Source organism: Rosa chinensis, chromosome 3 (genome assembly GCF_002994745.2).
Source record: "Rosa chinensis cultivar Old Blush chromosome 3, RchiOBHm-V2, whole genome shotgun sequence".
Taxonomy (NCBI): Eukaryota; Viridiplantae; Streptophyta; class Magnoliopsida; order Rosales; family Rosaceae; genus Rosa; species Rosa chinensis.
Genome location: NC_037090.1, coordinates 28,695,609 through 28,711,662, shown reverse-complemented (window position 1 = coordinate 28,711,662; position 16,054 = coordinate 28,695,609). Strand labels below are relative to the sequence as shown.

Genomic DNA, 16,054 nt, shown 5'->3' with positions numbered 1-16,054 from the left:
GCAATCGTAACAGTTTATGTCGATGACATGAACCTAATTGGAACTCTAGATGAGTTGAAGGAAACTGCTAAATACTTTAAATCCGAATTTGAGATGAAAGATCTTGGGAAAACACGGTTTTGTCTCGGTTTAGAACTCGAGCACCGTAGTGATGGGATTTTGATCCATCAGTCTGCATATACTCAGAAAATTCTAAAGCGCTTTAATGAAGATAAAGCGAAGCCTGCGAGTACTCCCATGATCGGCCGTAGTCTTGAGCCCGGAAAAGATCCGTTTCGTCCAAGGGATGAGGACGAAGAACCATTAGAGGCCGAAGTGCCCTATTTGAGTGCAATAGGCGCATTATTGTACTTAGCTCAATGCACAAGACCGGATATCTCATTCGCAGTAAACTTGTTAGCTCGACATAGCTCTGCGCCAACACGCCGCCATTGGATTGGTGTAAAGACCATCTTTCGATACCTAAGAGGTACGATTGATATGGGCCTATTCTATCCCTACAGAGAGAAAATGAATGACGGAAAGTTGGGATCAAACCCCAAAAGGCAAAACGCCCCCGTCCATGGAATGGCCACCGGCCATGTTGCCGGCGCCGGCGCAGCCGCGGCTCATGGTGGCCGGCGTCCTCATATCTCCCTCCATCAAAACGACAATGATGTCTTGATGGGTTTTGCTGATGCAGGGTACCTCTCTGACCCGCACAAAGGTCGCTCCCAAACAGGTTATGTCTTTACCATGGGAAGCACTGCGATATCTTGGAGGTCTACAAAACAGACCCTTGTTGCTACTTCCTCGAATCATGCAGAGATTATTGCTCTACATGAAGCCGTTCGTGAATGTATATGGCTAAGGTCTGTAATTAGACATATTCAAGGAAGTTGTGGTTTGAAGTCTACCACAGATGAACCTACATGCATTTATGAGGATAATGCAGCTTGTATTGAGCAAATGAAGTTAGGTTTCATCAAGGGTGACAACACCAAACATATATCGCCTAAGTTCTTTTATAATCAGCAACAACAATCACTTCTAAAGATTGAAGTGAATCAAATCCGATCAGAGGATAATGTAGCCGACTTATTCACTAAGTCGTTACCTAAATCCACCTTCGAGAAACATGTGAAGAGCATCGGATTGAGAAAGTTATCCGAACTCCCACGATTGTAGCAATCAGGGGGAGATATCCACATCAGGGGGAGTTATGATGTCTACATATTCGATCTCGAAGAGTGAAGGACGTGTTGTGCTCTTTTTGTCCTTCGACCAGGGTTATTTTTATCCCACAGGGTTTTTTTTGTTACCTGGCAAGGTTTTTAACGAGGCAACGGATGAAGCGTCACCACCAAGTTTGAGCGGCACAAGGGGGAATGTTGAAGGAATATCGATTTAGTGTGCCTTATCAAACTAGGAGTAGCAATAGGAGAGAAGGTTCTAGATTTCCCAATCCTACACGGATTGGTATTCCTTGTAACATTAGAACTAGCACTTTGTAATCCCTATATATAGGGCTCCTATTCTCAATAATAATACACACAATTCTCTCATCAATTTCTCTCAATTCACATATCCTTAAACACATTTTTAGTTTTTAACAATACTAAATGACTCATGCCTAGAAACTAGAACCACATTTAGGCCGTATACCCGTGATGTATTTAACTCACGTCCTATAGCTTATGGTCATTTGAACATAACAGGTTGCAACCTGGCTCATTTGTCATTTCACTCATCTAGAGGCAAGTAAACCAGATGATTCACTCAAAAAGGCGAAATTGCTTCAGCAACAGGGCATCTGAGGCCTCGAAATCCATACAAAGGATCCATATGGAAATAGGTTTTAGTCTTGAAGATGTAAGCACTCCAAATCTATGAAACCATCAGAACTAAGAGCACAAGTTCAAATCATCAGAATTGTAACAATCAGCACTAAAAGCAGATGTGCACATCCATGGTAATTGCTCCAATTTCTGCTTTTGGGATAAAATTAAGTGACAACTCTTGAAGAACTGATACACAAACGTAAGTGACAGATATGCACTAACCTGTCTCATGAACCTCAGCTCCCTTGTAGCTTCACACCTTTTCGACAAAGGCCTGCATGGTTATATCACCAGGATTGAACCCATCAATGGTGGAGCTGGAGGATGGACCAACATTGTCGTGCTCTTCGACTTCTTCTTCTTCTTCTTCTTATGTTTTAAATCATAAAGTTCCATCTCCTTTAGTCTCTGTAGAAGTTCAGAGTTCAATTCATCCTCTCCATTGTAAAGCCAAGAATCATCATCAGAAGGTGGAACATATACGCTCTTAAAATCATCCGCCGAATAAGGTAAAGCAAGAATCTCATCTATGCGCCTCACTGGAGCACTCATCATCTCACTGCGGCAAAGTAACACATTAGTTTAACTCCTGACACCAACAGAAAAAGAAAAGTTCAATTAACTACAGTATACATATCACCCGGACACCAAAAGGGATTCAAATAACACAAGTAACTGCCGATCCTATTGGAGACTTTACACACTCAGACTTATATCTTTGTCAAATAACTTCCTACAACATTTAGTGGGCATATCAGAAGTAACCACCATAGTGTCGGTTAATTGAAATTCATTTGCTTATTAAAGAGGAAAATGATCTTTACAGTAAAGTTGTTAAAATCTACAACCTATAAGATATGAATTCATTCACTTTCCAGTTGATTGAATCAAAAGGAAACTTAGTATACATCATATCAAGATAGAATCATAAAGCGAACCCAAGTTGATGTCACTATAACCACAGTTCACAGTTTACGCAACAATCAAATGTCATCTTTTATCAATACTCATCTCAGTGTAAACAATATGGTTTACTTCTAATCTAAACCAACTTCAGAGTAAATCATCAATTTCATGTTCAAAACAGAGAGTGATAAACAACCAATGTAAACACAGTGGGGAAGTGTATGATTTCTAGCTGCTAGAACTTCTGGTATGGATTGTCATATAAATCTTTGTGACTTTGTGCGAAGATAGGTTGAAACAGAGGAGCTGAGTTGAACTTTGGTGTTATTTGACTTTAAAAATGACACTGAAAAATGGGTGATTAGTACTTTTTGATTATTGTTTGAAGTAATAAAACCTTATGATGCAGTCCAAATGCCAAGTCCTTTAAGCCGTCCAATTTACGGCTGTCACTCGGAAACTTCTTTGGGTTTTTGTCCATACTTCTTTGGATAAGTAAAGTTGTATGGCTGATTCTGACTTCGAATATTCTGGTATATGAGCCTAAGCAAATGAATCAAGGCCTCTTATGGGCCATAAGAGATTACTTTAGTTTATTGCCTTTATTGATGGAGGCATTCGATTAATGTCAAACAACCAAAGTTTTTCCACTAATTGATGCAAGACCAGAAGTTCTTTTATCTAAGAATTTTATGTAACATAACTTATTCCCAGCTCCCGGTCTTCCATATTAATTATTAACAGACATGACTCATACGAAGGATGATATGGCATCTAAATGTTCATAGCAAAAGAAAACACCATCAAAATATGTCATGCACACCGAGATATGCTGACAGAAGATGATACAATCATATCGAATGTTAGCTAACCACAAAACTTTTGCTAGCTCCAACCAAATGGTACTGTGCTTAGCATACATATTATGAATCATTATCATTAGTTAACACTTAATACCAACTCTGATATCTTCTACAATATCCCAAAAACCCTTTTTAAGCTGCTCAATTGGCGGACGATATTATATCCGATAATCTCTCACAAGTACAGTAACCAGAAGATCCCTAAAATAGAATCATTGTAAACTTTGAAGAAGAAAAGCATTAGAATTTAGTTGCTCAAACGTTGAAGTACTAGCAGTAAATGCCAAGGATAATGATGGAACCCGAGCTAGCCCTTTAACATTCGTTAAGCTAGTTACACATTAAACAACAATTGGTGGTCCTTGAGTCAGACTTCACACTTATAAAAGGGAGATTAATGCAGGAGACCGGACAGTCAGATGCTGATTGATGCCAATATCTTCTTGAGCTTGTGATATTTATGTTCATCATGTTCACCAAAGTTGTATTTATGTCATGTATAGAATATAGATTGTGCTCATATTTCAGCCAAATCAACAACAGTGATTATGGTACCATGACATCAGGAAGAACCAATGGTTCAATCATAACAAATTTACATAGCAGAATTAGACAGAAAGACTATCAAAACAATTAAGAGATACATAATTGATGAAATATCAAGGACCCTTTGGCTAGTTCAGTCGACAAAACTTGTAATACCTCAAAGTTTATGTAATCTCTCATATATTTGCATTTTCCAGCAGGTACAGAATTGTCATATGAAATCATTTTTGAAGCAAGCACGGTGAGAACAATAGTAACAATTTCAACAAATTGTCATAGTCAATCAACTTTTGCAACTCAGTCCTCAATGCTCAATCCTTCAGGTCCTTTAGCCCATTTTAGTTCTGAAGTATTTCAAACGATATATCTCGAGTGATTCATGAGAAGTCTTGTTGTAATTCTTGAGTATGTATAAGGTTAAGCCACATTACCCTTCTCCCCACAGATAATGACCCTAAACTTCACTTTATAAAGCCTAAAAGACAACTCCCCTACCTACATCAGATTAGCTCATGTCTACAGTGATTAGCCATTACCAATTAACTCACATATATAGTTCCAAACTTCTAGGCTAATCTTCTTGTTTCATTTTTCTTAAACAAATTAAAAGATTCAACTTCACTGGAATTTGTAAATATAGTCTCAAAAGTCCCAACAATATATATCAAGACAAGGCATACTCAAAATATCAAAGCTTCATTGCAAGTTAAAACTCAAGTTAAGGGTGTAAAAGATTGATAATCAAAGGTTACAGCTTAACTTAAACGGTATAGACCCCCAAGTAACAAAATTGCATGTTTTGCACTTATTGAGCTAAAGTAGGGACTCCTGACAGTCCCACACATTTCAGAACATTTGCAACCCACATAGTCTATACACTAGCTAAATGCATCAGCATATTAGCAGCACATCACAATAACTAGGAAGTTCCACAACACCAAAATCAATTTTATCCCAAACATCATTTAAAATTATCAGAATCTTCTTGTCTTTTATCATGTCACAGAGACAAGATTTTATCTTTCATAGCTTGCCTATCAACTTCTTCGACTGTTAAACAATGGTTTAAGCTCCTTGTCATTGAATTGATTGTAACTCCACTCTAGAGCCAACTATGCTCCTTTTTAGGCGTCTCAAGGCAGCTTTCCAGTTTCCACCATGCACATAGAGAGCACTTCTATTTTTTAAAGCTCTTGCAACTGTGACATCCATAACTAGTAAAACTCCACATCAAGGCTATATGGGTTGCTACAAAATCAAAGTCTGCGATCTTTAACAATATCACCTGCCATCTTCTCAAATAAACTAGCACAAACCCTTTTGAAGATGCATTTGAGGTGAAAGTACTCTTCGACTTCTAGATGTTAACAAGTCGTATGACAGCCTCAAAATCAGTGTTATCCCAGACATCGTCCAATATTACAAGAGCCTTCTTGTCTTTTATCTTGTCACATAGACGAACACCTCTTTAACTTGACTGTGCTCTCCCTTTTCTCTGCACCCAGACCGGGTGTTTCAAAAATTTCTTTCTGAATTCTTTCCAGGTCTGAATTTTGTTTCACATCTAGTAGTAAAACCACATCGTCAAGAATTTTCCTATCTTTTGTAGCCTACCGATAAACTTTTTTGACGAGTGTCTTCTTCCCCACACCCCCTATTCCATACAATCAAATACACTTCTCCATGATTTTATCAAATGAAATCCACGTTTCAAAGGGCTCATAATCCATTTCTTTTCTAGGGAACATGCCAATTTTGATGATTTCGTGCCTACCTTATTCACAACAACTTGTTTGATTCTCTAGATCCTGTAGTGAATTGATCCAACAATTGAAATGGGAAACTCCATGTTTGAATATAGACCTAAATCAAATATGGGATGCAATTAGATCCAACTAAACAGCAAAATAAATTAAACAAGGAACAAATCTAGTGGCAGATTATCTAGTCAGATTGGAAAATCATATAAGAAAAGTAACAACAATATGAAACATAGCAAATAAAATCAATGAAGGAAATTAAAAGTAGGAATCTTACGTTATGACTTATGGATCCATAAAGGACAGCTGGTTGCTTGATCTTCCAGTTCCTCCGCTTAGAACGGAGCAAGTGAATGTAACAAAATCAAACTCGAAGTGTGCAGGGACTCTCAGATCTTCAAATCAGAGGACAGATGAAAGAGTGAAGTGGGGTGTGAATGTGATGAAGTTGAAGAGGAAGGGAAAGGTATAACTAAAGAAGGGAGTCAATGCGAGGAAACAAAGATAATCGCATGCGCACATGGAACGGATATCTAAAGCGGATAGTGTAGGATAGGCCAGCCTTTGTTTTCTAATTTCTTTTAAATCAGAAAATTGAAAAGCTACAGACTAGGGCAAGAGTGGCATCCGGAGAAAGGCTCCTGAGACCTGACCTAATTTGCATGAAGACATATTTATGACCCCATAATTTGCATTTAGCATTCGCGGTGAAATTTGTTTCATAAAAGGTTATCAAAATTAGGAGCTAGTTTTTAATGTCTAGGACTAGGATGGTGGAGACTTCAAAGAATCTCTGATTAGTTGATCACAAACTTCGAATCACCTTTAATCTGGACACGATGTTGTTTTGAAGAGCCTAGACCAGTCCATCTATGAGCACAACATTTGGAAAAGAGACGAGCCCAAAACCAAACAGTTGAGCATGTGTCTGGGCCTGATGATGGAGATAGCCTCAAGTTGAGTTGGGTTAGGGGTCTTATGATGTGTGTGGTTGCAGGGCTTTTAGACAGTTTTGGAAAAGTTTCCCGAAACATATAGCTTATTTCCCTAAGCAGTATTAATCCAACTTCCACAAATCATAACTCACTCATACAAATTCCGATTTTTAAATTCTTTGTGTCTACTAACACTACAACTTTTGTGAATGAAGTTTATTTAAAAAATAAAAAAATAAAAAAACTGAATGAAAGCTAAAGTCATTCCAAAGAGCCCTGAAAGTGTTAAACAAGAGTCAATAAAAAAAATTTCATAGTTTACCATTCGAATCACTAGTGAAAAGGTAGGTTATGGTTCGGGACATAACATAACCACCACACCACACTAGTGACAAAGTTTGTTCAATATTGACATAAAAGTTATATTAATTGTAATGTTAGCTCACCCAAAAAATTGTGTTAGCTCTCCCCCAGGAACCAAATGGTATTGCGTTTAGCATACCTACTATGAATTATTATCATTAGTTAATACATAATAACAATTTTGATATCTCCTTAACAATATCCCTAAAACCCGTTTTAAGCTGCTTAATTGGCGGATGACAGTAACCATAATATTCCTAAAACTAGTATCATTGTAAACTTTTGAAAGAGAAAAGGGTAGAATTGAGTTGCTCAAACATTGAATGCTAAAGATAACGGATAGAACCCAAGCTAGCGCGTTATCATTTGATAAGCTAGTTGAGGATTGGACAGTAATTGAGTCAACACAGACTTCACACTTGTAAAGGGGAGACTGATGCAGGAGCCCAAACAATCGGGCACTGATTGATGCTAATCTCCTCCTTGAGCTTTGTGGTGTTAATGTTCTTCATGTTCACCAAATCAACGACAGTGATTATGTTACCAAGTAATAGACAGAAGGATGGGTGAAGCCATTAGCAACGACTATGATTACAATTTGTGCTTGTTTTCTGTACAAAATATTAAACTCAGGAACTGATGTGTTGAACCTGTTTAGCAAAACTTAAGGATTACCACTCCAACACTTCCGAACCATAGTAAAATACATCGTCTATACCTAATCTACTACATAAGATACAACTTCATCTCCCTTTCTATATTCTCTAGACTCCGTGTAATATGAACCTGCAATAAATAAGTAAAAGCCTTGTCGTCAAGACTGCATTTCCTGAGCTTCTTGTGTACTATTGCAAAGGTAAACCCCTCGGGAACAGGAAATGTGACATCAACTGTGTGCACACCAACTTGCAGGAAATGTGACATCAACTGATGTCATTCCTCAGGCCGAAATAAACTGTAACTTGCACTGGTCTCAGTCTTTGTAACCTGCATTGCAATAGGTAAAAATAAAATCACTGGAAGACACACACACACACTTTTTTCCCCACCTCATATTGTAAACAAGTGTAAGGAAAGAAAATTAATAGCTGTTTCCACTTTCTGTATCATGAAGCACTTTTGTTTTACACTCAATTATGATCCCTACCATTTAAGTACTGATAGACAAAGAGTTCAGTGCATAGGATTAACTTATCAATGTCATCCCTTGACATGGAAGTACATGTGGTCTAATACTACCGCCTATTAGTCTACATTAGAAATGCTAAGAACAATATTTGTTGTAGAATTTTTCTACAGCTTAACTTCTCTTCAGATATTCAAGACATAGTGCCATTATGTCTGAATAACCATGCCATTTTCAACAAGGGTAAGCTATGGCGTACATGTCCTATTTCATGTAATATTTACCACTTTGAGGACTCATGTGGTTACTAGATAAAAGTCCGCATTAAGGTAAATAATGTCCTCGTTAGAGTAAAGTAGGTAACTAAAAAAAAGTCCTTACTAAGGTAAATAAGGTCCTCGTTAAAGTAAAGTAGATTTTCGTTTGAGTAATTAAGTCCTAAAAATGGTAATTGTAGACTTGTAGTAGGTTCAAACGGAGGTCATTTAATAGATCAAGTCAAGACAAATAACAATTTGATTGGTGTAATGAGCAAACCAATAATCAAATGCAACTTATTTAAAAGGCAAGATAAGTACGGTTTTCATTTATCTTGGAATTGAAAGAGAAAGTATACCAACCTCGGGAAGAACAGGAGCAAGAGATGTCCAAAGAATGGGGTCTACTAATGGATCAATCATGTTGTAGTTGGTCAGCAGTGGCGCAGACAAGAACGGAGCCAATGGGAATGCATTCCTCTGGAGGGACAATCCACCACTCATTCCTAATGAAGCATTCAGTCTCTCATCCCCAGCATCATGACTTGTGGATTTCTCAATTGCCTTGCCATAGTCCTTTTTGTGGATCGTATTTTTGTTTTCATTCTCGTCATTATCTGCATTCTTTTCTTGCTTAATTGATGCTTTCTCTTGTAAGCTCTTATAAGCAGGTGACCGTGACAAGATGCTCATGGCAGAGACTCTGGCACCATTTTGCTTTTTACCTTCATGGCAGACGCCCAAACGTGGCATCTGGTATGGTTCAGTAGGCTGGGATTCCCATTCCAATGTTTTAAGTTCACCTCCACTATCTCCAGCAAAACCATGTTTTGCTTCCTCAGATGATTTTATCATGCTGTCCGCTTGACGAGTTTTGTTAGGCCCCCACCACTTGATGTAACTTGTTACATCAATCTTTCTTTCAATGCAAAACGTTCCTAAAAATTCATTGTCTGTTGCTGGATCATCTCCTGTGCCTTTAAGTGACATTAAAAAGGAGGAAAGTTAGCACTGATTCAGGTAGTGATCCAGGTGACAGGAATTTAACAAATTCAAAATCCAGCATCTTTCAGCCAATGTTGGCGGATGGAGTACAAGGAGACTGATTTAGCATATCTCTCTAATCCAAAAAGCTTCAGTTTAGAATTTGTTGATAACGTACCATAATGGATGCTATTGAAGTATTCAGATCCACCCATACGACCAAATGATGGCTCCCAACGGCTGTTACGTGATAGCACAAAATAAGTTAAAAAGAAGCAAAAATGAAAAACTGGCAATGCATGGAATCTATGAGCTGAAAGGCAACTATACGACAATGAGAAAAGTGGAGCAGCAAGCCTATATGAAATGTCACAGATAGGATATCACCACAGAAAGGACTGTAAATAGAATATACCTATGGGTGTTGTTTATAAAAACTGTTAACAGTTAAAATCGGTCATCTAATTACTCTATGAGCATGCAGCCTAATAAAAATTGTAACTAGTGGTGATCAATTATCATATACAAAATGTGTTTTCGTTGCTCATAACCCTGTGTGGGATGGTGTACAGGAAAAAAAAAAAAAAAAAGAAGAAGAAGAATTTAACTAGTTTAAAAGGACTGGATCAACAGAAATTCAACCTTAACAAAACTCTCCATCTCTTAGGAAAAACATAATGCACCAGGAAATCCTATGGGTAGAAACTACTTGTATGATGCATACAAGTAACATATAAATGTAAACCATACCTTGAGAGCGCGCGATATTTAGACATTCCTCTAGAGAAGCCGCTGCTCTTCCTGCCAGAGAAAAATCTAGTATAAGCAACGTGACAGCTATCAGATTCAAATATGTTCTTAGATATCCACACCTGCGAAGAGATGCAAGATATTCCTCCCTTGACACATTCTGCATCTCTTCGAGATCTCTTGTGTAGTCAGTAACCTGCAGTGATTAAAGGAAGAGTGCAATTGAGAAAATGAAAATTTATTTAACAAGAAGAAGAATATATTTAGAAAAAAATCTTCAGATGGGACCACAAATATTTAAAGATGTCTTGCATTTCCAAATCTGGAGAAAGAATAAAACTTAGGCCACGATTTAAGAATCACATATGCATATGCTCTTTCCGGAGAGTACACTTAATAGAATAAGAAATTATTCTCAATTAATAAAAAGGGAAGAAAAACCGAAATGGTAGAACATGGATGTGCTTCCATTTGAAACAAAAACAATGAAATAAAATTAGTGAATCAATGACAAGAATCTCACAGGGAAATTAATCAGAGTGCCAGGGCCCCAATATTTCAAGGCAGCAAGATCATAAGCTCTGGCTGCAGCCTCTTCATCATCATACGCGCCTGCAAATTACATATGCTATTCAAGGATCAACTCGATATATACACAATAACAGCAAGTTTCTTAAGGTATATTAGAGAATTGAAGCTTACCCAAGTAAACTGGAATATTGAATTGTCCCCCAACCGGTTCCATGCACACAGTAAATTAAATATAGTTAGCAATTACAGATGTATACACGCATCCAGAGACAGACACAAAAAGAGCATGTAAATAAGCATGATTCACAGAGAGAAAGAGAGAGACAGAGACCTTGCTTTCCCTTCTTATTCTGGTTCTGGTTCCAGGTACTTTTATCCCATAGATGAGCTTCGTAACGACCCGTCCACCTATGCCTGAATTTGCAAAAAATAAAACCAATCAATTTCATCAATCAGAGCTCTAATGTGCATCTTTTGCTTAATGTATAACAACTATATGAAATGTTCTTCATTTTCCGACTAGTAAGCAACTAAAATTGGTCATATTCTCAGCTCAAAAACAAAATAGTCAGACTCATACATTTCCTCAGTAACCTAACAACAAATTCAATTCCAATCACTCAATTGTTCATGTACCAATTATATGCAACGTTTTCCATTTTCTAACAAATAAGCAACTAAATCAGAGGCCATATCATCAGCTCGAAAACAAAACAATCGGATTGACACATTCTGTGAGTAAGCAAATAAAGAGGGACTGACCGAGTGACTCCGCGGTAAATGGAGCTGCGTTTTCCAGCGGCACAGGGAGGCATTTTGCTGATGCGCTCTTTGGCCGTGCAACCTCTCTCTTTCTTCGCTTTCTTCAGCCCTCTGTAAAGCAATTGCTGATCGGTCGCCACCGCCGCCGCAGCCGCCGCCGCTGCTTCCGAGGCCTCCGCTCCGCCGCCGCTGCCGCTTCCGCTTTCGGTCTTCGGACCAGGATCCGAGGACGACGAAGCCATACTTCAATCCAACCCAAACTCCAAACCCTAGAGAGAGAAAGAAAAAGAGAGAAAAGGAGAGAGAGAGAGAGAGTCTGTGTGATTGTGATTGTGATCGTTGAGGGACTTGTTTTGGAGTTTTTGTTTATTGTGTTTGCTCACTGCTCTCTTCACTGTGGGAGGGGAAACTCTACAGGGAGAGAGAGACAGAGAGTGAGGGAATGGAGAGGTGGGGTATGATTTTACGGGTTTGCCCTTGGTTTGGCTGTTTGTGATAATTGAGTTGTTGAGGTTGGAAAGGTTGTAACGGCTAGGATGGGAGTCGGGGTGGTGGTGTAATTTCGTGTGCTTTGAAAATGTGCAGGACTAGGATGCGGAAGTCACGTGGATGCTGCTCTTGGCAAAGAGTCCAAAAGAGAAGCCAGCTCAAAGGCTGGTCGTCGCACTCATCATCATTTATTGTTCATGTTGAGGAAACATACTGTACTACTTTCTAAATTTAAAACCAAATTGAATGCATCAATGTAAAGATTCTGTACCATAATCACAGGCGTACCGTGAACCATTAATTAACACTTATATGCCTTTCTGTAGCAAAATTCATAGTTTCATTACTTCATACCTCTGCATTTGCCACATTGACTCCTGCAGTTACGGCTGTAATAACAACTGCATTTACCGCAATTACTTCTCTTTAACTGCCCGGTTTAAGGCTTGAAATATTGACCACTCCCACAATTGGAACACCGGCGTGGTAAAACGGCAGGGTTTTGCAGCATTCAAAATGTCATCAGTAAACAGAGACTTACTGACGTCCCTTGCAATTTTCGTTTCCAGCTCTCGTGGGCCGGCAAGCTTGCACACTTTTCCTTCTGAAATTGCTCGAGTTCCTGCCTCAGCCTTTGCGTCTCGTCAGCTGGAGGCAAGTTCAAGTCACCAATGGGACTCAGGATGGACCCATTCGGCGGCTAATGGGGAGGAATTTCGTCACTACCAGTCCTCAGTGACAGAAATGGAATCCCATCAGGGGCAGCTCTCACAATCACTTTTTAGGAATAAGTGTTTCCCATAAACGGCGCCGCTTGTTGGTGATGAAAAATTCCATAGAGGAGTTTGACTCACCAATGAATGTGGACTGGAGCAGGAACTGACCGGAAATGATCTAGAAGCCTCCTTCGAGCGTTGACTTGGAGTTTGACTGTCGGCTCGAGGAGAAGTGGGGGTACCTTCAGAAAACCCTCTTATGCTTAAGTCAGTACATTTCTTAGCCGAATGGAGTAAAACAAGTCAGAATGAGATGGTTTACCATGACATCGGGCCGCCTTTATACAGGCGAGGACTTACTTGGAGGACAAGCCGCCATTATTTCTGCTTTTATGGTTGCATTTATTTATGCACTTATGATGACAATTATTTCTATACTAATAACGGTTAATGTACTTATGACGGTCATTCATTGTGCATTTACGACTGTCATTCATTGCGTACTTATAATCGTAATTATTGCGTGTTTATTACCGTTATAATCGCCGCATTCATGACTGAAATTCAACGCCATATTAACTACAAAGTTAATCGCCTTAATTGTAGACCCAGTAGAATTTGACCACTCCCACCGTCCCTATATGTGACCCATCTTGCCCATGGAAGCCCAATTCTTAAAACCCTTACAATGGAGAACGGGTGTTTGCTAGTTGGTGCTTGTTAGAATACAAGTGTTCTGTAGAGAATTCTGATATTATTTCAGAAAATACTCTAGATACTTATTGAAATTAGGGGTTTAGGCTCAATGTCCCCCCTGTATTCGACAGTTTCATTAACCAAGGCTTGAGGGCAGCCACACAAGCCCTTTATAATATATATATATATATATATATAATTAATTAAAATAAATAAATAAAACAATGGAGAACGGGACAGGTCATGTAGAATTCATCAAGAGAGGAGTCTCCTAAAGCCAACTTGGAGGCTAAACCAATCAGATCCACAGAAGAAATATTCAGTATGCCAAGATGCTAAGGCAGAAACACTAATTTTAAGAGAGAGACGCTAAGAAAAATTTTGATACTTAGTTTTGAAATATTTCAATTTCTAATAGCAAAATCATCATTTGGTTCTTGGGGTTTTGGCCCACTTACCCAATTTGAGCCTAAAAATTGTCCACTTACTCCACTAAGAAGTTTTTAATCCCATTTACTCAAACATCAATGACAGTTTTGCCCTCATTTTAATTAACAAACTACTCTCCTCTCAGACTCTCTCTCTCTCTCTCTCTCTCTCTCTCTCTCTCTCTCTCTCTCTCTCTCTCTCTCTCTCTCTCTCTCTCTCTCTCTCTCTCTCTCTCTCTCCATGTCTGCAGATCTGGATCGAAAATTTCCGGTTGTCCAAAGAAAGTGAGGGAGTACAACGGGTTCGGTTTGTCCGAATCGAGAGAGAGCCGGGGCAGGTCGGCGGAGAGTGCTTTTCTGGTGCTTGTTGCTTTTCTTGCTTGATCTGGTTCCGTTCGGCCACGTCGACGACAACGATGCCAAGATTCAGAGCCACGGCTTCAATTTCGACATCAAGCCGTCGCACATCAATATCCATTTCGACAACGGCGGCGGAGATCAAGTCGTGAAGTGCAAAGAGGATCTCGTCTTGGACACAAGCCACGACGTGCCTGTGGTGGAGAAATATGATGATGATAACGTGGCGGTGGAGGCGGTTGGATATTAACAACCTGAAATCAAGGACCTGGAATAATATGATAAATGTGGTGAGGAAAGTACAGTAGTGTTCACCTGGTCAGTTGCTGACCAAATAATTTATGCTCAATAACCCTTAGATTTACATCAAATGGTGGAAAACAAAACACCTCAACTTAATAATAATTCTCTCTGCCATTGGATTTACATTTAAGGGTAGTTGAGCATTATTTTCTTAGTCAATAACTGACCAGGTGAACATTTTCGGAGGAAAGTGAAACTGAAGATTGCATATAAACAAAACGACCCTGCTCGAATGAATTAGCTTTTGCTGTTGGGCTATTCTTTCAAGCATCAGCTTAGCATTTTTCATTGTGGGTTGATGTGAGAGGTGGTGACATGAAGTTTAATGGTCAGAGACATGTTTTTGGGGAATTGGATTTTTGCTTGAAGTGTTTTTCTGGAATTGGTCCATATATCCATATATATATATATATATATATATATATATATATATATATGAGGATAAGATTTCATGTATTATAATGGAAGACTTGTGTGGTGATTTCTCCTCTCTCCTCTCTCCCCTGATAATCATATTATTGAATAGTTTTGCAATAATATGATTATTAGGGGGCAATAATATGTTTATTGGTGGGCAATATTATGATTTTTAGGAGTCAATAATATGATTATTAGGGACCAATAATATGTTTATTGGTAGGCAATAATATGATTATTGAGGGGCAATAATATGATTATTTGGGTATTATTAGGGGGCAATAAAATCAAATGCTTGAATCTGGTCACCGGTCTGGTAGTCGGATTCCAGTCACCGGAGTTCGTGGCCGGCCACCAGCCATAGAAATCTGGCGAGGCCTGCAATGACTTCTCTCTCTAAGTGACAAAGAAGGAGAGGGCAAAATTGTCCTAAAAATAAATAAATAAACAATAAAAAAAATACTTAATTGGGCATTAAGGCAACATATATATAAATTATTAGGTACGTGGGCAATCTCATAAGATGTGTAGGTAAATGGGGTTAGTATAGCTCAAAATTGAGTAAATGGACATTTTCCTTTGGTTCTTTCATATTTTGGTTTATTTGACTACGAAAATTTAGGGCTGGGCACAAGCCAAGATTTAGGTGAAATAAAGCCCCATTTTGAAATTACTTTTTGATAGGAGCCGAGACGAGATAAGATATTTTTTAGAATTGATCCAATCCAACCCAAACTCGATCGATTTCAGTTCAGGTTGGGCTCCTAATCAGTATTTGAAGATGATTTTGAAAACAAAATAATTGAGGCTGCAAAACTATAAAATAACCTACAGATAATCACCTCAAAGCTGCAATTTGATTACAATGTATCGTATACTAGTGTAAACACATTGCTGATCAAACCTACTTTTTTGTCAGAGCCTTCCGAAATGAAAGAGGATATCAAGAGAAATGTCAGCAACTTTCTTCTCCAAATTAATTTTGACTCATTTACTATATACTAAACCTCCTGCACTATTCATTTTACTGTTCACACAGGCTGAA

The 16,054-nt window shown here is 38.5% G+C and overlaps 1 protein-coding gene and 1 long non-coding RNA gene across 2 annotated transcripts; both read right to left on the bottom strand.

Annotated features, from left to right (window-relative positions):
• Positions 1-4,830: 4,830 nt before the first annotated feature.
• On the bottom strand, positions 4,831-6,538 carry LOC112191794. Its single transcript, XR_002933136.2, has 2 exons — positions 6,173-6,538; positions 4,831-5,998 (listed from the first exon to the last, which is right to left on the bottom strand). It is a non-coding gene; the product is annotated as an uncharacterized LOC112191794 (long non-coding RNA).
• A 1,206-nt stretch (positions 6,539-7,744) lies between these two features.
• Positions 7,745-12,034, bottom strand: LOC112191475 (AP2-like ethylene-responsive transcription factor At2g41710). The gene is made up of 9 exons (XM_024330823.2): positions 11,604-12,034; positions 11,173-11,255; positions 11,013-11,021; positions 10,834-10,922; positions 10,433-10,506; positions 10,311-10,361; positions 9,739-9,800; positions 8,940-9,553; positions 7,745-8,180 (listed from the first exon to the last, which is right to left on the bottom strand). The coding sequence occupies exons 1-9, from the start codon at positions 11,843-11,845 to the stop codon at positions 8,127-8,129; spliced, it is 1,278 nt and encodes a 425-aa protein (XP_024186591.1). The 5' UTR covers positions 11,846-12,034; the 3' UTR covers positions 7,745-8,126.
• Positions 12,035-16,054: the final 4,020 nt, after the last annotated feature.